Source organism: Lynx canadensis, chromosome B4, assembly GCF_007474595.2.
Source record: "Lynx canadensis isolate LIC74 chromosome B4, mLynCan4.pri.v2, whole genome shotgun sequence".
Lineage (NCBI taxonomy): Eukaryota > Metazoa > Chordata > Mammalia > Carnivora > Felidae > Lynx > Lynx canadensis.
The window spans coordinates 47,928,649-47,951,245 of NC_044309.1; the positions used below are offsets into that span (position 1 = coordinate 47,928,649).

The 22,597-nt window shown below is 39.9% G+C and overlaps 1 protein-coding gene across 1 annotated transcript in view; it reads right to left on the reverse strand.

The window, feature by feature from the left end:
- The window catches only part of GUCY2C (guanylate cyclase 2C), a 69,503-nt gene extending 47,920 nt beyond the window's left edge, over positions 1 to 21,583 (reverse strand). The window contains 11 exon segments of the mRNA XM_030321802.1: positions 3,236 to 3,340; positions 3,343 to 3,370; positions 4,525 to 4,534; positions 5,850 to 5,957; positions 8,005 to 8,101; positions 10,041 to 10,103; positions 10,106 to 10,161; positions 11,250 to 11,465; positions 13,945 to 14,009; positions 15,370 to 15,482; positions 21,352 to 21,583. Of these exon segments, the coding sequence (XP_030177662.1) occupies positions 3,236 to 3,340; positions 3,343 to 3,370; positions 4,525 to 4,534; positions 5,850 to 5,957; positions 8,005 to 8,101; positions 10,041 to 10,103; positions 10,106 to 10,161; positions 11,250 to 11,465; positions 13,945 to 14,009; positions 15,370 to 15,482; positions 21,352 to 21,568 (1,078 nt within the window). The 5' untranslated portion in view covers positions 21,569 to 21,583.
- Positions 21,584 to 22,597: the final 1,014 nt, after the last annotated feature.

The window sequence follows — 22,597 nt, forward strand, 5'->3', positions numbered from 1 at the left end:
GGGGGGGAATTTAAAGATGTAAATGTTTACACTAAAAAACAAAAACACATGCAAATCAGAAATCTAACTTTACAACTTAAGAAACCAGAAAAAGAAGAACAAACTTAACCCAAAGCTAGCAGAAGGAAGGAAATTATAAAGATTAAAGCAGAGGTAAATGAAATACAGAAGAGAAAAACAACAGAAAAAAGTCAATGAAACTAAAAGTTGGTTCTTCAAAAATAGCAACAAAATTGACAAACTTTTAGCTAAGTAGATAAGAAAATGACTCAAATTACAAAAATAAAACATGAAAGTTGGGGACCTTATCAATTCTACAAAAAAAATATTATAAGCAATTCTATAGCAACAAATTGGATGTCTTAGATTAAATGGACAAATTTCTAGAAACATAAAACTTACCATGACTAAACCATGAAGAAATAGAAAATTTGAATAGATCTATAAGTAGTAAGGAGATTGAATGAGTAATCAAAAATCTCCTGACCAAACAGAAAAAAAAATCTGGATCTAATTGCTTTATTGATCAATTCTACAAACATTTAAAGAATAATTAACACCAATACTTCTCAAATTCAAACTTAAAAAAAAAAACCTGAAGAGGAGGAAACATTCCCTAACTCATTCTATATGGCCAGATATCTGATATCAAAGCCAGAAAATGACACTAAGAAAAGAAAACTATATCAATATTCCTAATAAACACTGATATAAAAGTCCTCAACAAAATACTGGCAAACAGAATTCAGCAGCATATTAAAGAAATATACACCAGGACCAAGTAAGATTTATTCCTTGAATGCAAGGATAGCTCAACATATAAAAGTTGAGAAAGTTGATATATATTGATAATATACCACAAATAACAGATTGAAGGAAAAATGCATGACCTTATCAATCTGATGAAAAGAAAGCATTTTACAAAATTAAATACTTTTTCATGATAAACATAAGAAACTAGAATAGAAGGAAACTATCTCAACATAATAAAATCCATCTATGAAAACCCATAACCACATCATACTTGATGGTGACAGACTGAAAGCTTTTCTGTAAGATCAGGAACAAAGCAAGGATTCCCATTCTTGCCACTTTTATTAAACGTAGTACTAGAATACCTAGCCAGAGCACTTAGGCAAGAAAGAAAGAAATATAAGTATCCAAATGGAAAGGAGAAGTGAAAGTTATCTCTAATCACAGATGATAAGACCTCATATGTTGAAAATTTTCAATGTTCCACAAAAACTGTTAAAACTAATAAAAGAGCAAAGTAGCAGGATTAAAAAGTCAACAGTCAAAACTCAGTTGCATTTTTATACAGTAACAATGAACACTCAGAAAAGGATATTAAGAATACAATTCCAGTGGCAGTTACAGGCTTCCATTTATGGAATGAACAGGTCATACCGAAAAATGATACAGGAAATATAGTCAATGTATAGTCAAAGGTATAGAGAATATGGTCATTGGTACTGTATAGCGTTGTATGGTAACAGATGGTAGGCATACTTGTGACAAGCATAGCATAAAGTATAGACTTGTGGAATCACCATGTTATATGGCTGAAACTAAGGTAACATTGTGTGTCAACTATATTTTCAATAAAAAGATATAATTCCATTTATGATAGTATCAAAAGAATAAAATACTTAAGAATTTACTTAACCAAGGTGAAAGACTTGTACAACAAAAAACCTCCAAAATTTTCTGCAAGAAATTAGATATAAATAAATGGAACTTCCCATGTTTATGTAATATAAGAATTAATATCATTAAGAAATCGGTATTACCCAAAGCAAGCCTATAAATTTAATGCCAATCCCTGTCAAATGTCAATAATTTTTTTTTTGCAGAAATACGAAGCCATCTTAAAATTCATATGGAATTTCAAGAGATGCTAAATAGCCAAAACAATTGAAAAAGAAGAACAAAGCTGAAGGACTCACTTCTTAATGTCAAAACTTACTAACAAAGCTACAGTAATCAAAATAGTATGGTATTGGCATAAACTCGGATGTATACGCAAATGGAATGGAATAGGATGTTCAGAATAAACCCTTACATATATGGTCAAATAATTTTCACTAAGGGTGACAAGACCATTCAATGGGGGGAAGAGTCTTTCAGCAAATGGTGCTGGGAAATTAGATAGCCACATAGCTCAAAATCCATCCTGACTTAAATGTAAGGCCTACAACTATAAAACTTAGAAGAAAACACAGAGCAAAAGTTTCATGACATTAGATTTGGCAGTGATTTCTTAGATATGATACTAAAGGCAAAGGCAACCAATGAAAAATTAGGCACACTGGACTTCATGAAGATTTAAAAACTTTGTGCATGAAGACATTATCAACAGAGTAAAAAGGCAACTCCACAATATAGGAGAAAATATTTGCAAATCATATATCTGATTCCTATTAACAGCTAGACAAAAAAAAAACAATTCAAAAAGAAGCAAAAGACTGAAGAGGACAATTTCTAAAGAACATATGCAACATATACATTATCAACAGAGTAAAAGGGCAACTCACAAAATAGGAGAAAATATTTGCAAATCATACATCTGATTAGCTATTAATATCCAGACAAAAAACCCAAACAATTCAATTCAAAAAGGGGCAAAGGACTGAAGACACATTTTCTAAAGAACATATACAAATGGCCGATAAGGCCAATAAGCACATGAAAGGTGCTTGATATTGCTAATCATTAGGGAAATGTAAATAAAAATTACAATAAGATGCTACTTCACACTCAGGAACATGTGTTGGGAGCTTTGGGATGGTGTTGTTAGAGAGGTTATGGTAGTTTGAGTGGTGACACAGGGTCCCAGATCCCTAAATGATAGAAAGGAGATATGGAAGGACCAAAATCAAATGGCAGAGATTTCTCTTCTTCCTAGTCTCTAAGCATTTTCGGGACATCACTGCCCAAAATGCCCTGTGATGAGCCTGTTATAAATACAAAGTCCAAGCCATTTGCCCTTTCTTTGGGATTGAAAAATTCTGAAATCCTAAAGCATCACCTGGGGTCCAAGATATTGAGAACAGCAACCCCAAAATTTATGCAATGATGTTTGCCTCCAAGTTCAAAGTTATTTAGCTGTTGATCCATCTATATGCCAACCCCCCTCTTTGTTTCCCTAAGTCCATCCACAAAGCCCATATTTCTTCAGCTTTCTGTAAAGTGTAAGTTTTGTTGCTGCTGTTGTTTGCTCTTAGGAGACCAGTACCTTCAAAAGTGAGGTTTCTTGAAGGCATGAGCAATTTGGGGGTGGTAATAGCTTCTCCATTTTCAAGAAATATCTTCAGCATGTGTCCAAAGAGCAAGACTCCATCAAGTAGGCAAGAGCAAAGTCATTTTTTGCCTGAATGAGAAAGAAAATCTTTTGAGTCCCAAAAAAGAGATTCTGGTCTTGAACCTGGAACAAAAACATTCTTGGGGTCAGCAGAGTAACCAGAAAGGTAAAGGGATATTAGGAGAATTATAGGGGTGGTAGTAAAAGTAATCTTTTGGAAAATATGTCCTTGAACCAGGGTTCTTTTATTACCCTTGTGTCAAAATTTTGCATTTCCTTGGGATCAATAAACCTGAAACACTGCCTTTAGGGAGGTACTTCCTTCCCATGATGGTGAAATCTATTATTTCAACCAGGAAGAACAACAGGCAACATTTCATACTTCTTATGGGATTTTGTACAGAAAACAAAGGCTTGCTTGTACTTTAATGTTTTCACAGAGAGTAAAAGAGAACAACAGTAAAAACATTCCCTGGGGCGCCTGGGTGGCGCAGTCGGTTAAGCGTACCGACTTCAGCCAGGTCACGATCTCGCCGTCCATGGGTTCGAGCCCCGCGTCGGGCTCTGGGCTGATGGCTCAGAGCCTGGAGCCTGTTTCCGATTCTGTGTCTCCCTCTCTCTCTGCCCTCCCCCGTTCATGCTCTGTCTCTCTCTGTCCCAAAAACAAATAAATGTTGGAAAAAAAAAAAAAAAAGAAAAACCATTCCCTGCCCTTCAGTACCCTGAATAGAACAGGAAGAGTTTTATTGGATACCATTGACCTGCTTTAGAAACCATTATCAACAGTTGCTATCTTCACAGAGTTGGGTTTATGGATTAAAAGTCTTGTGCCCCCTGAGACTAAGTGAATTCTGTCAGCTTGGCCATTTTGGACTGTCCACCTGTTAAGAATCACACTTTCAACAGAGCCTAGAAGCTGCGTGAGTGATATCTGAATATTACACACAGAAGTGTATTCACTGGAAAATATAAAAGAAAAATAAACGCCTCTCATTGGTTTCAGTGTCTTTTGCTGAAATCATCATTTAATGAGATAAAAGGAATCCAGTTAAGACCCAATCCCCGGGGGGTCTGAGTGGCCTCAGTAGGTTAAGCATCCAACTTTGGCTCAGGTTATGATCTCGTGGTCCGTGAGTTCAAGCCCTGCATCAGGCTCTGTGTTGACAGCTCAGAGCCTGGAGCCTGCTTCAGATTCTGTGTCTCCCTCTCTCTCTTCTCCCCACTCTGCTTATGCTCTGTCTCTGTCTCTCTCAAAATTAAAATAAAGATTAAAAAAAATAAAAAAAAAAACCCAACTCCCAAAGTGGTTGCAGCTCCAAATTTTGCAGCATTGTGAAAAAAGAGGGTTTTAGAATTTCTAGTCTAGGAAAAAACTGTTGTACTCCCCAAGGTACCCAACTTCCCTTATAGCTCTTCAGGTCTGGCCCATGGCTTGCCATCCCAAGGTTGTTCAGGGTCCTCAGGACTGCTTCTTCCCTCTTCTTCCCAGTCCTAACCTGCTCTCAACTGACTCTGAGGGCAGAATACATTTGATGAATTTAATCAAGCTAAGGTATAGTGACTGACAAGGCCTAATGGAGTATTAGGGTCAGGGGCCCCTGTATTATAATAAGGTGGCCATGATTTAATGTCCAATTGGAGGTTTTCTTTTCTTTCTTTCTTCTTTCTTTCTTCTTTCTTTCTTTTCTTTCTTTCTTCTTTCTTTTCTTTCTTTCTTTCCTTCTTCTTTCTTCTTTCTTTCTTTCTTTCTTTCTTTCTTTCTTTCTTTCTTTCTTCCTTTTTCTGGAATCAGTGCTAAACCAGATGAAATGCTGGATAAGAGGAATAAACATGACTCTCCTGGACAAGTTTAAACAATGGCCAACTTAATTATAATAGAGGACAATGTCTTAACCTAGGAATATATATCTTTAAAAGGTAGAATTTTGATATCAGCCCCAGCAGAAAGTTGCTTTAGGTACACTGTTTAGTTTCTACCTTCCCTAAGTTAGTGGGGCTTCTTCCTGTCTTCCCACATTGTCACTTCCATTCCAATATTACAGAGTGTGCATTGTCGTGCTGGCCCAAAGCCCAGCACAGTGACCTATAGTAAGAGGGTTTTTTTGTTTGTTTGTTTGTTTGTTTGTTTGTTTTAATTAAAAAATTTTTTTAATGTTTTTATTTATTTTTGAGACAGAGAGAGGCAGAGCATGAGCAGGGGAGGGGCAGAGAGAGAGGGAGACACAGAATCCGAAGCAGACTTCAGGCTCTGCGCTGTCAGCACAGAGCCCGACGTGGGGCTTGAACTCACGGACTATGAGATCATGACCTGAGCCGAAGCTGGATGCTTAACCGACTGAGCCACCCAGGCGCCCCTATAGTAAGAGTTTTAATATCAGTAATCCTGCTATTGCATGTAGTTGGTCTCAGTTAATATCTGTTGAGTGAATGAGAGTAAAAAAAAAAAAAATTGCTTTCTTTAGAATTTGGGTCCTACATAGGAGAATAATATATTACCCTTGACAAAGAAAAGAATAATATATACCCATGAAACTTACCCATGATAAACTTTTTGGAGAAAGAGCTATTTGAAGTGGAATTCTCAGGATGCAATGTCAGGACAAGGACATTTTTCATATAGTCTGGGGCGGTGACATTATCCGCGAAGTATACGTTACTGTATTAAGAAGCACAAGTTCCTCATGAAAATTAGGTTCCTCCAAAACCAGATATGGAGCTTCCACAATTCCCACAAACTATAGCATCAGCCTAGAAATAGTTTAAAACATTTTTTTCCAGTAGCCTGAAAAACTTTCTGCTTTCCCCCAGATAGGTTTATTTTCTCCTAACATGCTAAGTTGAGTAAGAGGTCTTAGGCAGCTGTCATTCACATACACAAGTGGAAAGGAAGATCAGAACACAGATACCTCTTTGAGGGAGTTTTTTAGGCTCTGGACATGCGAGCTACAGCTCGCTTTCAAGGCTTACTGACCTTTGGTTTATGTGTGGAATCTTTCTTTTCTTTAAGAAAGACTAAACATTTTCTCTAGCACTGCCAGCAACTTGATATTAGTGTATTGATCCTCGTATCCTCAGCTCCTAGGTGATATTTGGCACATTGTGGACCCTCAATACTGTCTGAGATTGTGCTGCAAGTCATATGGTTTCTAAGCTTCCAAATCATTTGACTGTTTTAATATGCAAAGAATCTAACATGTTGGAACTGCTATAACTAAGATGACCATCATTTACTATTCAAACAGTAGGTGAACACATCTATGCACTGAGGACTAGGTTGAATATTTTCCTCATATTATCACATCTAATCCTAAAAGCACTCCTATGAAGTGAGTATCTTTATTCTCATTTTACAAATGAGAAGATTTAATCTCAAGATTAAGTAATACCCAAGAGTCAAATGAACCACAAGTGTCAGAATTAGAATTTGAAACGAAGTATGTCTATTCTCAAATGAAGCTCATGATCTACCAAAAACATAGCCAGGTGTCCTTAAAGACCAGTGACAAAGGAATGCCTACACTTTTGCCCCGGGTTGAAGATTCGCTAATAGTAAAATCACACCAACTTGGCTACATTGAGGACTCCTACCACAGAGCAAAGCAACTGTCAGAGCAGCTGTCAATGTGGTTGTAGGAGTGAAATGTTGATAACTTTGTCCTCTTTCCTGTATTTTGCAACTAAAAGGCTAAGTTGATTGATAAGACTATCTTCATGAACAAATAGTAGTCAAACAGACCTGCAGTCCCTATGTTTCCTTCCTCTTAACACTGTGACACGTACATTTAGTGTGGGTGAAATGACTAGGCAAATATGGGAAATATGTAGTGCAGTAACAGTGTCTAGGTTAAGGACAGACAGGTAATGATTAATGGTGCAGGCAGATAAGTGATGTCATACGATCTAGCTGATGGGGCAAGAAGCACAGGTGTACCGGTGACAACTTCTGTAAGTTTAATCTGACTCAGATACTACCTTGGCAAGGTTTGTAGGGGTCTCCAACCATATTAGAAGATGAGTGGTAAAATATAACACTGCATATTATTTATATTTGAATTTAAAAAAATAAAAATTGAGAAAGAAAGAGAAAGAAAGAAGAAAGAAAGAGAGAGAGAAAGAAAGAAAAGTATGTCTGTACTATATTTATGTTTTAAAGAAAAAAGAAAGAAAGTGTCTATCCTCCAGAATTTTCTCTCCTTTGCTCTAGAGAATTACAGAGAATAAAATTGCCACCCATGACTAAACCACACAGGGCAGAGAAGCAGTCATTTAATTGGAACTTTCCTCTTACAAAGGTGGCAGAGGATAAGTCATCTAGGATCAAAGGCCATTAGCAAAAGAAAGCAGAGATATGTCCCACATTCCTGAAAATAATGCTATTGGATTGGGTTATTAGTTGATTTATCACTGCCTGGAAAGACCTTAAAATCAGGCTGGGGGCCAAGATCCTTGTAGATGAATGGACATGTAGATTTAATGGGTCATGAAACTTCTGTATTTAGACATGATAGTGATATCAAAGATATGCATATCTGCTAAGGCTACAATCAATTAAACAAAAATGAGGCTGTGATGCAAGAATGAAACTTGATTGTACCGAATCCCATGTAAGTCAGTGCAAAACAAGAGAAAAGAGAATGTCTCTTCTGGAAATCCTGGGAGTATTTCCTTTCTGAAAAGAGAATTCTTTCCAATATTACACCTACTTGAATAGATCCACTAGAATAATCACAATATCTTCAGCCACTGCCCGGTCACCCTTGAGGGACTTGATCGTGTCTGGTGTACCACACACAACAATCACTAGAGAAGAGACAGCAAAACAAGGAGAGAAATACACAATGGTCTACATTCAAACACGTGGGAACCAGGCGCCCGAATCTGAACCCAGTATGTCTGTGCTACATTTATGTTTCAAGGTTAACACCAATTCCTCAATTACTCTCTCCCTTGCTTTTTTTCCGTTTACAGTCATAGAGTCTGAGTAGAGCTGCATGGAATCTTAAAAGAATCCTCTAGTCCATTCCCTTAACTTTATTGATCTAAAGAGACTGGAAGACAAGATGTCAAGGGTTAAAGAACTAGGAGATGGCAGAGCTCTAATATGCAAGTTTATGAATCCAGCTCAGTGTTTATTCCATTATACCTAAAGGTTAGAGGAGTTACATAAACTATTTTCATTGATAAGCGCACCTCACCAATTGTTAAGTGGTTCAAAAAGTTATAGTAAAGGGGCGCCTGGGTGGCGCAGTCGGTTAAGCGTCCGACTTCAGCCAGGTCACGATCTCGCGGTCCGGGAGTTCGAGCCCCGCGTCAGGCTCTGGGCTGATGGCTCGGAGCCTGGAGCCTGTTTCCGATTCTGTGTCTCCCTCTCTCTCTGCCCCTCCCCTGTTCATGCTCTGTCTCTCTCTGTCCCAAAAATAAATAAAAACGTTGGAAAAAAAATTTTTTTTAAAAAATAAAAAAAAAAGTTATAGTAAAATTAATGGGTGAATTTATGTCATGTTCCTGAACAAGCCCATGTTCCTTCGGCTTTGCTTGAAGCTTCTCAACTCAGAACTCAGTCTTAGTGATTTCAGTGGCAGGGTTCAATCTGGTTCTGTGAGCTCTCGTACTCATTGGAATCAGATTTCCCAAATGCATGACTCTATGAGAAAGAGGAGTTGGGGTACATTGGATCTTTTTATATACTATGTTGTCCAATAAACTCCTTAGAGACATGAATACTTCTTTTTAGGGACATCTATACTTCTTTTTCGCCCCACATCTTGCCAATGATTTGTACATGGAGGGTTCTGATTATGGCAAATACTTAAATAATGACAGTAGATGATGATTTGAGTGATGCTAGGAATTCTTACCAAACAAGCACGTTCCCTCATAAGAAATGTCCACAGTTGATCCTTTGCTTCTGATTTATTCTTATTTGTAAAGAGAATTCTTGGAAAGTGAAACAAATCACCTCACAGCTTAGTGAGCATGATTTTATCCCACATTTGACCTGTCACTGGGAGATGACTAGGCATGTGGGATATACATTAGAGGAAAATGAGATGATATGCTAACCTTGTAGTTTTGCTTTAGGCCAGATAATCAGTAAACATATCCTCTTGGTCATCAGGGGACCAGGGTTCAGAATGTGTGAGGATTAGTCATAAATCCAATAATAGATTAGATTGAGGTGAATTTAAAAAGCAGTTTATCGGGGCACCTGGGTGGCTCAGTTGGTTAAGCGTCCGATTTCAGCTCAGGTCATGATCTCACAGCCCGTGAGTTTGAGCCCCTCATCGGGCTCTGTGCTGATGGCTCAGAGCCTGGAGCCTGTTTCCGATTCTGTGTCTCCCTCTCTCTCTGCCCCTCCCCTGCTCATGCTCTGTCTCTCTCTGTCTCAAAAATAATTTAAAAAAACATTAAAAAAATAAATAAATAAAAGCAGTTTATCGATGGTGGGTCATGATATCATTTTGGTTTATACAAGCTAGACTTTGGCATCATTATTACTTTCATGACGCTAATGTATTTATTCAACACTACTTTTCTCCTTTCTCTCATAGGAAAAGGTTTTTAATCGGCAGAAGGACTAATATAATGGAGTTGCATGCAACTGCCGATCTCCCCAGATAAACAAAATATGTAGAGGTAATTATGATAACTCTGTGCTGGTAGATTTGTCAAAATGACTCTTAAAGATGTAGTAGTTGTGAGGAAGAAGTTGGCAAAAAATTATCTCCATGTCCCTTACCATTGCTTTTCCTGTTCTGGTTCATTAAGATATCCTGAAACTGGTCATTTCCTCTCACATATCCTTGAAGCTAAGTTCCTGAGAAAAATAGGAAACTCCAGCCTCCAGAGCATTGAGGTACCTAGAACAGAGAAAAGAGAAACTCTAAGAAACAAGTTTGGTTTCTGCATGACCTTCCATGTTGTTTGCTCATTGTTTACAGATCTGTTGTGGGACTTGTTCGTCTAAACTTCATTTCCACAATCAACCCAACCGATGATACACATCATGATATCAATAGTTTGGATGGTGGGATCTAGTTTGGTAAAGATATAAGGATAAGTTTTAGGGAATCTTCATGTATATATACAAATAGGAGACATTTGGTGGGTTGTTTATAATAGCTTCCTGCTATCTGCAGAAGGAAGGCTACTTTGCTCTATAAACCCCATTATCACAGATAAGTTGAAACCTTTGAGTCTACAGTGCAAAAATTCAGAGTTGATAGGAATCATTTATCTTCCCAATGAAATGGACCTTTGTGGGCTCTAAGCTCACCTCGAAATTTCCAGGATGAGGCCTTAAGGTTGACTCTTTAGGTCCCTAGATGTGCATTCCCAGTGGTACCCTTACTATTCCGCATACTTAGGTGGAGAGAGACTGCAGAAGCAAGCAGCATCGTGGTGGTGTAGACAGTAACACAACCAAAAGATTCCTTCTGCCACCTGTGCTGGAGTTGTGTGAACCTTGTAATTTTATTTTAGCAATGGTGCCTGATATCCTGTTCTCCTCCCGCTCCACTTATTCCTCTGAGCGATCGGGAGACAAATTATTTCTAACTAGCTGTAGGTATTGGCAGAATGCATATTCTCTGGTATCACATCTTTCACAGTAATGTGAAAGCAGTAACCATTGTTTTTCACTTTCCTTATCTGTAAAATGGAACTTGTACTTGTTCTCCTTTCTTTAGAGGATTTACTATAGGGGATCAATAAAAGTAATGTGAAAGTACTTTGAAAGCTAGAGTGCTGCAAATGTGATACATGTTGATTGTATTTATACCATGTTTCCTTTGGCCCTTTTGCATTTGTGTGTTAGAAAGTGGGCTGGTGTCCATTCCCAGTGCTGTTTCAGATGGAAGGTGCATCTGATAATAACTGGATGGCCTGCCAGGATTCTGTGGCCTCTCTCTATGGCAAGTGCCAGAAGCATATTAATGGTCCTGCTCACCAGAAACAGTCCTCAGTCTCGGTGCCATTTTTGAAAACATACGCAGTGTTCCAAGAAAAATTTTTGAATGGCAAATTATTGGCCTTCCAAAAGTTAACCAAGAAGTATATCAGCTTCCTAGCTGGAGACAGCAGCCTGGTTAAAGTCTCTTTGTAGTCACAAGATAATCCAAAACTCCCAGCTGAAATCATGGGATAGTTCAAATCTGTGTCAAGGCTATGCCAAGAGGCAAGAAAGAAACAAACATCAGGATTAACTTCAGTAGCACAAATACAATCCCTCTTTAAACTGTTTCAAACTGTTTCCTGTGGTTGGTTATAAATGGTAAGTAAGAATGAAATAGGGTCACTCAAGCAGGTTTCTAACTTAAATAGGTGTCCCTCCCACACAGGTAAATTTTAAAACGTTTATTGAGCATATGTTATGTTTTAAGATACTCTGCATATTTTCATGTATAAGGTGGCTTGGTTCCAATTTATTCTAAAAGGAGGGGGTGGTCATAACATCGGGGCTGGGACATATGGCCTTTGGGGAGTAGGGCTAAGAAGACAGAGGATGGGCCATCATCAGGGCCTTGACATATGCCAGAAATGCTGTTCCCCTTGGCTCTTTGCCTGGCTGACTCTTATTCATGCATCGGGTCCTGGATTAAAGATCCCTTCAGCCATCAGAAAAACCTTTCACTGATACCTGTGACCAGGTAATTTTTGGGTCAGTATGTGTTTACTATCTGCCTCCTCCACTAGACTGCAAGCTCCATGAAGGCACAGATCACGTCTGGCTTATTCACCTCCGTATCTCCAGTCTGCCTGGGTCATATGTGCACCGTCAATGTGCACTTGATAAAGGAAGGAAAACAAACCTCCCTTTCATCTTGAGCGCTAGGTGTCCTGCTTGCACTTAAACTCCCTATGTTCACAGTCAAACTTACTTTTCTTTTCATTTTTCAAAACCATTATTCATTTCTTTTAGTGTTTTTTGAACACTTTTCATCCCTCACTCTGACATCCAATCAGGTATCAAATCAGTTATCAGTTATTCTACCCTTAAATATCTTTAAAAGCTCTCCTTCCTTTCCAGGTCAACTGCTTGCATGCTAATTCAGCTCTCCTCCTCCCCTGATGACTTTCCCCATCAGTGTCTCCTGTGTGCTCTATTCTTATTCTTCCCAAAGTTGAGCTTCTTCCCTGCACCATCTAAGTTGTTTCTGATGCAAATCTAATTAAATCTGCTTCCCTCACCTGGAACTAGTGACCTCCCCAATACAGCCCTACTTAATTTTTCTAGTTTTATCTGTTATCCCCCTACTCATCTCTTGCACACTGTTTGATACTGACTTTCACAAAATGTCTACACTTCTTAACTCCTCATCTCTACTCATTAAAATCTCACCTATGCTTCAACACTCAACTCGTATACCATCTCCTTCAAGAAATCCTTCCCCTTTTGAGCTAAACTCTTCCAACCAGAGGGAGCTCCTTTCTTCTCTGAACCCCACAGCTTCTTGTTTGTGTTTCTTCAGTTGAGCTTATTATACTCTGCCTTGTACTGGTTACCAATGCTCTTGTTGTCTTCTCGATTTTACTGGGCAGGGGGCTGTGTTTTACTTAATTTCTCTACTCTGACAAAACCAAAGTGCTTCTTTGCACACAAAAGGTTTCATAAATAGTCAATCAATTTTCCTACTCCTCCTTTCCTTCTGAGCACATTCTATTGCAAAGCAACAAGTGGTCAGATTAGACGACGACTGGGAATGAATGGAAGGAGAAGAATCTGTATTTGCCTGCATTTTAGTAAGGAAGATGAGCTGAGAAAGTGCTTCCGTGGCATGCAGTGGGTGTGAACATCTCAGAGTATTTGTACAGCTGGTAGGAGGTGTCAGAGACAGACTTTGCAACAGAAATTTCAGAAATTCAATGTGACCTTCCAAAATCATGGGGTCCTTTAGCGTAGTTTTCTCTGTGTAGACAAAGGTGATCCTTGATTCAGGGGAAGACTGAACAGATGAAACACAGGCAAAGAAGAGGGCTTTAGATTTACGGAAGGTGTGATCTGGCAGAACAAAATGTTTCATGGTGGCGAGAATTACACTGAGTAAAATGAATGGAAGAATGAGGGTGATTTTCGCCAAGGCAGAAAAATGTTTTTATTGTAGAATATATTGGAAGCGTTGTTTTTTTTTTTTCCTAAGCTGAAAAGGGCACCGTGCAAAGTACTTTAATATGTTAATTATATAATCCTCAGTGCTGTGAATTGAGTACCTTTCTACTTCCCTTATTCTGAGGACCTAGGATAGAACCGAGCCCTGCTAATGCCCAGGGTGTTGTACTTTCCTGTGTGTTTCCTCTGCTCATACTTTAGTAAAGATTTCCTTCGTTAACTCCTCAAATTATCCAAGTTCATTGTCTTCTCTGTTCCCTGTCAGGACTCTTTTTACCTATACCATGTTGCCTCTCAGGCTCAGATGTTAGTAACTGGACGTGAATAGCTACTGTCCTTCACCTCATGGTAAGCAAAGGTAGAGCTACCTGGACAAGGGAATGACACTTACAGAGAAGTAGCAAAATGTGAGGGTTCCAACACCTCTGGTTGTGTTGCCTTGACTAGACTTCTGTTTGATAAATCATTTAAATAGTGATACCATGTCCTGACTTCAACTTACGGTGGCATTAAAACAACAAACCAAACTACTTACTACATCTGGAAGGTGGAATATGTACACGAGGGCCCCACAAGGACACAGCCCATCTGTTTTTTATTCTGTAGGGGAAAAAAAGAAAAAGAAAAATCAGTCTCTGAAATAAAAGCAATGAGTAAATGGACAGGAAAGAAGTGGCAATGAAAAAGGCCTCTAGAAGGTTAGAAAGTAGGCCTCTGAAGAAAGGAGCAACTCATGGTGCCTTGGGTTGGGGACGGGACACTAAGGGATAAAGAAATCTGAGAAAAAGAAGATGCTGCAGGTGGAAGGAAGGGTATTCTGCTGAAGGTAAGAAGGATGAAGGTGAACCCGGGTTCTTTGTCAAGAGGAGGATGCAGGGCGGGATACGAAGGACTGATAGACTGTACCATGAGACATACCTGTGGGCCAGACTGAGGAGAGACTAGATTTGGAGGCGCTTTGGGGGATGAGGGCAAGTTTTACTTTTAGGGAGGGCTATGAAACGGGGCTAAAGAGAACAAAATGCAGTGTGACCAGTTGGGTGACTACAGATCGTGTCTTGTACTATTTATGAAGAGGAACGTGATTAGGAACATCCCATCCCTAGTCTTAGAAAACCAGAGTATGCCTCCCTCTCAAGAGGTGGAAGGAAGAAATGCACACTCCTAGCATCATAAAGTGGAGTTTGTTAAACTCCCCTCGCTCATCCCTGGCCCTCCCAAGATTGAGAATGACTGCTGTCATCAACCACTCTTCCCCATGTGAGTCTACCTGTCTGGTTGGTGTAATGCTATCGATTAAAGATTTAGAGCCATGGTTCTATGTCCAGTGCTCTGCTTCTAGGAGAACCTTTCTCTGGGTTTCTGTAGTGAAAAGGCTTCTCACACACCTTGTGGCCTCTGGAGAGCTTAGAACATTCTTTTGGCCATAAAGCCTGGGCTGAGGTGGGGAGTTGGGAGGAGGGAGTAGGCAAGAATCTTTCCCCTCCCATTTCCACCCTTTAACGTTACAGTTACTACTTTAAAATTAGGTTTCAGATTCAGCTCTTAAGCAATTAACCCGTGACTGCATCTACGGTTATGACCTGAAACTGAGACCTCTGGTACAGGGCTTTAGAATCCCTCAGGTACTTCCCGAGGGACACAGAAGAAAACCAATTAATGCCAACATTCACATTTTTAAAAGGTTTTGGAAACAATTTAAAACAAAATAAGTCCCCTCCATAACACTGAAAGTGTAGAGCTAGAACGCAGAAGATTCTCCCGACTTTCCTGTATTCCCAGAGGGCCCTCATCTCTTGGGAAATATACGGGGATAAAGTCAGATTACCCTGTCTCCAAAACACTCAGCTATGTGGCTAGAGATGACATAAGAAATGCTCACAGACGGGTGCTCAAGTCTCACACCGTGATCTCCCTGTACTAAGAGGTGTGAGCTACACCTACAAAAGCATTTACTTACTGAAATTTCCCTGAGTAGGTCAAGACCTTCACAGGTGCTACTCCGGCAGTCACTTGACTTGTAAATCAAACTATTCGAATAGAGAAAGGTAGCATTCACAGTCACATTTATGCCTGTTATCCAGAAATGAGGGAAAAGAGAAAACATGTTATTTTTCGGTAGTTTATAGCCATGAGATTTACCTTTTGTCAGCTGATCCTGGGAAAAAATGGATATGCATCTTCAGGCCCAGGAATATTTGAGTTCTGAGTTCTTATATCACTACCTGTCACTTCTTTCCTCTCTCTGTCTCTGTCTTTTATTTCTGCCTCTCTGTCTCTGTCTCTCTGTCTCTCTCTCAACAGCTTTATTGAGGTATAATTTGCCCTCCATAAATGCCACCCATTTTAAGTGTACAATTGAATGATTTTTAGTAAATGTGTATTTGTGCAACCATCCCACAACCCAGCTTGACAACATTTTCATTACGTTCAAGGCTCTCCTCTTTTCACAACTGCAGACTCAGCAAGTTTCCTGTACAGTTCTGGAGAGTGTTAGGAAAACAAAACTGTAGCCACTACAATATCTGTTCTTCCATGTTCCAAGGTGCTGGTTCTGTTTCCTGCCAACGTGCACACTGGAACCGCTGTGCTCTGTCCCCAAAGCCAAAGTGAACTGTGTCCATCATGGTCTAGGATCTTGGGATAACAGATCGCCTTCAGATCAAGGCAAGAGCCTTGGTAATATCCCTTGGTATTGCTAGATACCATATTTTGGACGAGAATAAAAAGACAGCGGAACCATGTGACCAAGCTCTATCCCTTACATTTTGTCTCCTTCCGATAAAAAATATTCCGCAGAAATGTTTGATTCCTAAGAGAGGCATCCTAATAGTGCCAAGCCCTTATACAGGAAGTCTGGAAACCTCAGCTGCTAGTTATACTGCTGGTTGCAGGGAGTGACGTTCTGAGTGTTCTTGCGCCAGCCATTCGAATTTCTCTAACTTGGTTCCCTCAAATGTAAAATGGGATTAAAACCAGAATTATCAAACGTAATAATGTTGATACTTTTAAAAGAGTAAAGCATGTCAACAACAGAAGTTATTGTTCTTCTGAACATCTGAATAAGAATGTTTATTTTAAAAAAATGTTTATTTATTTTGAGAGAGAGAGAGAGAGAGGGAATAAGTGGGGGAGGGGCAGAGAGAGAGGGAGAGAGGGAATCTCAAGCAGGCTCCACACTCAGCATGGAGCCCAATGCGGGGCTCAATTGGAGATCATGACCTGAACCGAAATTAAGAGTCTGATGCTTAACTGGCTGAGCCACCCAAGCACTCCCCAAATAAGAATATTTTTAAAGACAGAGACCTGTTCTTTCAAAGAATCAAAAGTATCTTTGCATGTCTATAGCCACCTCAGAGGTGTGTCTAAGACTAGGGAGCATTTTACTTCTTGTTTTTTTTTTTGGGTGGGGGGAGGGTTAACTCAAGAACACTTTCCTGAGACTGTTCAGTAAGGGATCTAAATAAGAGTTGCCAAGTAGGAGAGGTCAATGTAATAAGACCAAAGAAAATTAATAGAAGAGGTGGGACCAGTGAGGGATTTAATAGCAACTAACACTTGCGTATAGCCATATGCCAGTCGTAATACTGCACACTTTACACCCTTTTTGTTACTTAATTCTTACAGCGGTAGGGAGCATATGGGGTCAATGAAACCAGGAAAATAGTATGAGTGAGGCTGCTGGGGACCCAGAAGAAAAGGAGAGGGCATGTGGGCACCAGGAGAAAATAGGGCTTGAGCCTGTCTTAGAAAGCAGCAAGAGGACTCAGGGAGTAAAGTGCAGTCTCGTACACAGTCACATGATGAAAACAGGGCTTTCGGAAGACGACCACACCTGCAGCTGTTAATGTATACATTAGCTCCTCCAACTCAACCTCTGTGAGGGCTCTGCTCCCTCTTGCCACCATGAGGAGCACTGAAGATGACTCACTTAAAAATCCTACTGTCCAGGCAGCCCATGCTGGATGGGCACGGCAAAACCCAAGTATAAATCCTGCACAGGACCTAGGAGAAGGGAAATTCACATCCATTGAGTGTGATCTCAGACAAGTGACTTCATCTATGGGGCCCCGGTTCCTCATCCATTGGTTGGCAGAACAGAACTGGATGATCTCTGTCACTAGATGCCCAGCATTAGGCTGTGTTTTTCGGCATGCATTATTTCAATCCTTAATCCTCCCCTGAATCCTATGAGGTTAATTGATATTTTGTCTTCCTAGTTTAAAAATCAGAAAATGGAGGTCTGGAGAGGTAGATTAACTTGCTTAGGGGGACACAGCTGGGGTTTTGAACATAGGACGGTCTGATTCCACAATCTGATATGCTATAGAATAGCAGTTTGCAAAGTGTAGTGTAATTTGGTAGAGGAAGAGGAGGATCTCTTCCCCTTTATCTCCCCAAATCCCAAGTGATTTCTCAAGAAAATACTGAAAAATTTTCAGACAACATAGTGACTTCATATCGAAGCTTAACTTTTAAACTTAACAATTCCCAAACCCAAGTGCGGTTTCTCATCTTTCTCCTGCCTGCACCTCCACCCCAGCATGATATCTCAGGGCTGGGAAGATGGATGGAATGCCAAGGCATACAGAGTAATCTCAGAATCCTTTGTCTTCTACCTAGGGCTTTGAGGAAGGAGTTGGACCAAAGGGAATCTGAATCTAGGTGCTGGAGCCTAGGAAAGCGGCCCCCTTAGCACATGAGATCATTTGGAGGGTATGAACTGGGTGTGCCTAGCCAGGAAACATACATCCTTGAGAAGGTGATGTCCTAAGGCAGAAGGAGTCTCTTTTTGCTTGTTGTCTATCAAATCCCATGTATTCTTCAAAACTCACAGACGTTTCCTAAGTACTAGGAAAAAATATTGTTTTCTTACATTTGGACATCACCCACAACATTTGAACTCTTAATTTTCTTCAGTTTAGTCCTTAAGTATATGTCTTAGAATTTCCCCCAAATAATAATGCTCAGTATGTTTAGAACATGAACGTATCTTTTCATCACAACCTGTACTTCTTGAGTTTCTCATGCATGAACATCCATCTAACAAAATGCATCATTAAATACAAAACTCTGGGCATCACTGTTTATTCTTTCATCCCCCTCAAAATTGTCCACTCATTTAATCTATTCAGCCACCTCACCACTCATCCATTCATGACTCTATTATATATGAGTATATATATTATACATATAATATATATAGTTTTTATTTTAGAGAGAGTGAGTGCACACAAGCAAGGGAGAAGGGCACAGAGAGAGAGAGAGAGAGAGAGAGAGAGAGAGAGTCTTAAGCAGGCTCCACACTCAGCCAAGAGCCAGATGCAGGGCTCGATCCCACAACCCTGGGATCATGACCTGAACCGAAATCAAGAACTGGATGCTCAACCAACTGAACCACCCAGGCGCTCCATGAATCTATTTTATAAATGAGATGAGTAGAACTTAGAATAAATAACTCACTTGATAAAGTGTTTATAATTAAACTAGTGATAGGTGGATCAGGAATTCAAATTCAGGTTATATGAGTCCAGAGATCAAAATCTTACCACTATACTACACTCTTTATTTTATATCCTGGTAACTTGTTCAGGTAACAGTGGCAACAGCACAGTAATAACACAACTTTAACATCCTCAACAAAAACAACAACAGGGATGACAATAAAACCACCGCTACTTACTGAACTCCTAATTATGTTTCAGTCTGTGTATTGGTACTTTATATGAATTTCCTCATTTAATTCATACCATATCCACACGAGGTAACTACTATCTATTGTGATTTTATAGCTAAGGGGATTGAGGCTCAGAAAACTTAAGTAATTTGCTCCAGGTCACTGATGATAAATGGTTGGACACAAAGCTGGAATATGAACAAAGAGCTGTCTGGTTCCAAATCTCTGCTTCTCACCATCGTGTTTCACTGGCTCATTTTAATGAGAAAGTTAGTTCATGGTGGGTAAAGATTATACAGCGTCCAGACAGCTGGAACCAGACAGATAGGGGTTGGAATTTCGTATCAAATAGACAGCCTGTATGACTTCAGCAAAGTTATGAAGCTTCCACTGTGAAACCGTGCCAATAATGCCAATCTTACAGAGCTGTGGTGACGAAGGACGCTATATATCTTACCTAGGACATGATGGGTACTCAATAAACAAGGAAGCCAAGGCTCAGAGAGACTAAGGGAAAAAGCTCACCCAGGGTCACAAAAAGAGAAAGGTCTGGGGCCGGGACTCCAATACAGGTCCCCAGAATTCAAATCAAATTTTCTTTCCATGATGCCACAGTCTTGGTAAATAAGGGGATTTTATTAAATCCTTCTAGTTCCATTACAGCTCTAGATCAGATCTAGCTAGTTACATCTGAACTGGTCTCAGACAAGATTGAAGAAATGTATACTGCACAGCAAAAAGGTATCACAGATATGTGATACATGATACCTCTTGCTATATGACCAAAGAATTTTACTGTATTTTCATGGTCATATGAATTTTATTTGTGACAACTTCTTGGAACACACACATCCAGTCTAGGAACAGAAAGGTACAGCATGAGGCTTAAATAACGTCCATACACAGTTGTGCAGCCTTTGGCAGAGGTACCAAACATATATATACCTTGTGTTGGCCACATGGGGAGGAGAGCATGAGCCTAATGAACCGGCGCAGCTTGGGCACTAGAAAAGAGCTTATTAGCACAGAATTTTACATGGAGAAAATCAAGACATACCCTCTTTAGAACCATAAGTAAACATTAAGACATATGAAATAGTCCTTGACTCAGTAATTATACTTTCGGCAATCTAGTCTCAAAGAATGGAAAAAACTATATATTTGAAAATGCTTATTGTAGTATTTTTAAGTAACCGTGAGAAATTAAAAACAATGGGAAATCAAACAGTAGGGAATAACTGGATGATTTGGGAAGATATCTACTCCAAAGAATATTACATATCCACTCACATCACATAAAGATTATGCAGTTATAGGAAAGTCATTTGCAGAATAATGTGAAGTAAAATCGGGATAGAAAATTGTTTCTTTTCTTTTTTAATAATTTTTTTAGTTTTGGTTTATCTTTTTTTTTTTAAGTTTATTTATTTATTTAGAGAGCATGAGTGGGGGAGGGGCCAAGAGAGAGGGAGAGAGAGAATCTCAAGCAGGCTCCCAGCATGGAGCCTGATATGGGCATGAACTGTGAGATCATGATCTGAGCTGAAACCAGGAGTTGGAAGCTTAACCACCTGAGCCATCCAAGCACCCCTAGAAAATTGTTTCTACGCCATAGTGATCCTAATCATGTTCTTAAAAACAAGAAACTGAGCATATGAAAGACACTGGAGATATCCGGGTGGCTGAAAATGATCAGGGGTGATTTTTTCTCTTTATTCTACACATTTTATCTAATGTTATAAAGTTTATTTTAATAATTAATAGATACAATGAAGAACCGTAACACTGAATTTGGTTGGGAATTTCCTGGACTATGTCTTATGTAATAGCCAGCCGAGATGTCAAGAGTGAACAGATGGATTAAAAATCCCAGAAATAGATGCAGCATCTGTCTGAATTTAACTCTCTTAATTCATGTTCTTGACCGGTAACCCTGTGAACTCTCAGGTCCAGATCAAATATTGCCTCTGAAGAGTTACAGAAAGGAACATGGAGCCATCAATCCAGTTGCATCTGGGGCATTTCACTGCTGTGAACATCTGGCATTCTCTGGACTGGGGTCATTCCAAGAGCAGGGTGAATTATGACGGAGCATAACGCAGTAAGACTTAAATCCTTCTCTCTGAGGACCTACTGCCTTGAAATAGAAAGGGGTTGTCTGACAAGCCCGTAGAGGAGAGTGGGTGATTAAGCAAAGAATGCAAACGACCCTTTGACCCCAGAGGGGTAACAGGGAGGAGGTGGATCCTGTGACCATATTCTTACCAGCATTGAGCAGACGCTGTCTCACCATTTGCACTCCCTCATTCACCGCTTCTTTCAAGGTATCCAAGGTCTCTGGGAAGGCCGAGTTGTTCATCATCAGGACGCTGATCTCATAGCTGCCATTGTTGCAGTTCTGACTGATCTGGGAGGTCCAGAACATCAGCCCTGGATGGAGGAGCAGTGACCACAAAACTAAGGCCAGCAGTGTCATCTTCATGACCTTGCTTACCTCAGAACCATACTCCTTGTGCTTGCTTGTTTTACTCTGCACTTTGAGGGAGGCAGGAACTCCGGCTAGACAGCCTCTAGCTGGGTCCCTCGGTCCACTCTTCCCCACGCTCCTTTCTGATCATGCCCCACTGGTCACGTGGCCCATGGGACACAACCTGCCTGCCAGCAATTAGCAGCTACATTATGGTAGGAGATAAACCAAAGGTCACTTTGTGTGTTTGCTCACAGAAAGGCCAGAGTTATAAACAGGGAGATTACCTGGGCCTCACCCAATAAAAATACATCAATTTGTGACACATCACTGGGAAGAGGAAAAAGGGGAAGAGGGAAGTATAGTATATACATAAAAAGATTTGTAAAATGAAAAATAAAGGTCAAAGGGCTTAAGGAAAGCACAGATATAGTGGACTATGTGGTGTTTAGGTTATAGCTGCACACTGGAACTGAATTCTCAACTAGAAGAACTGTTTCAATCACCCAGTCAGCAACTATTTGTTGAGACTTGACGGGGTGCTAGGCATTAGCAAAGCACTAGGTATACAGCTATAAGTGGTGTGAATATATTAGTGTCCTCATAGAACATGCATTCTGGTGACGAAGACACACATTAAATAAATAATTGTGATGTCTGACTCTTGATTTCAGCTCAGGTCATGATCCCAGGGTCATGGGATTGAGCCTCACATGGGGCTTTGCATTGAGTGTGGAGCCCACTTAGGATTCTCTCTCTCCCTCTGTCCCTCTGCCAGGCTCATGGGCTCTCTCTCTAAAATAAAAAAAAATTGAAAAATAAAAAAAAATTATGAATAAACTCAACCATGGAAAAAAGTACAGAGTGCTGTGTGGCACATGGCAGATTAATATAACCTATTCTAGAAAGTTGAGGAAGCTTCCCTGAGAAAGTGTCTTTGAGCTACCCAGAAGGATGAACTGAAGTTAGCTGAATGGAAAGAGGAGAGAAGGAGTGTGGGAGGCAGGGGAACAGCTTTTGTAAAGGCCCAGGGGTGGGAAGTGA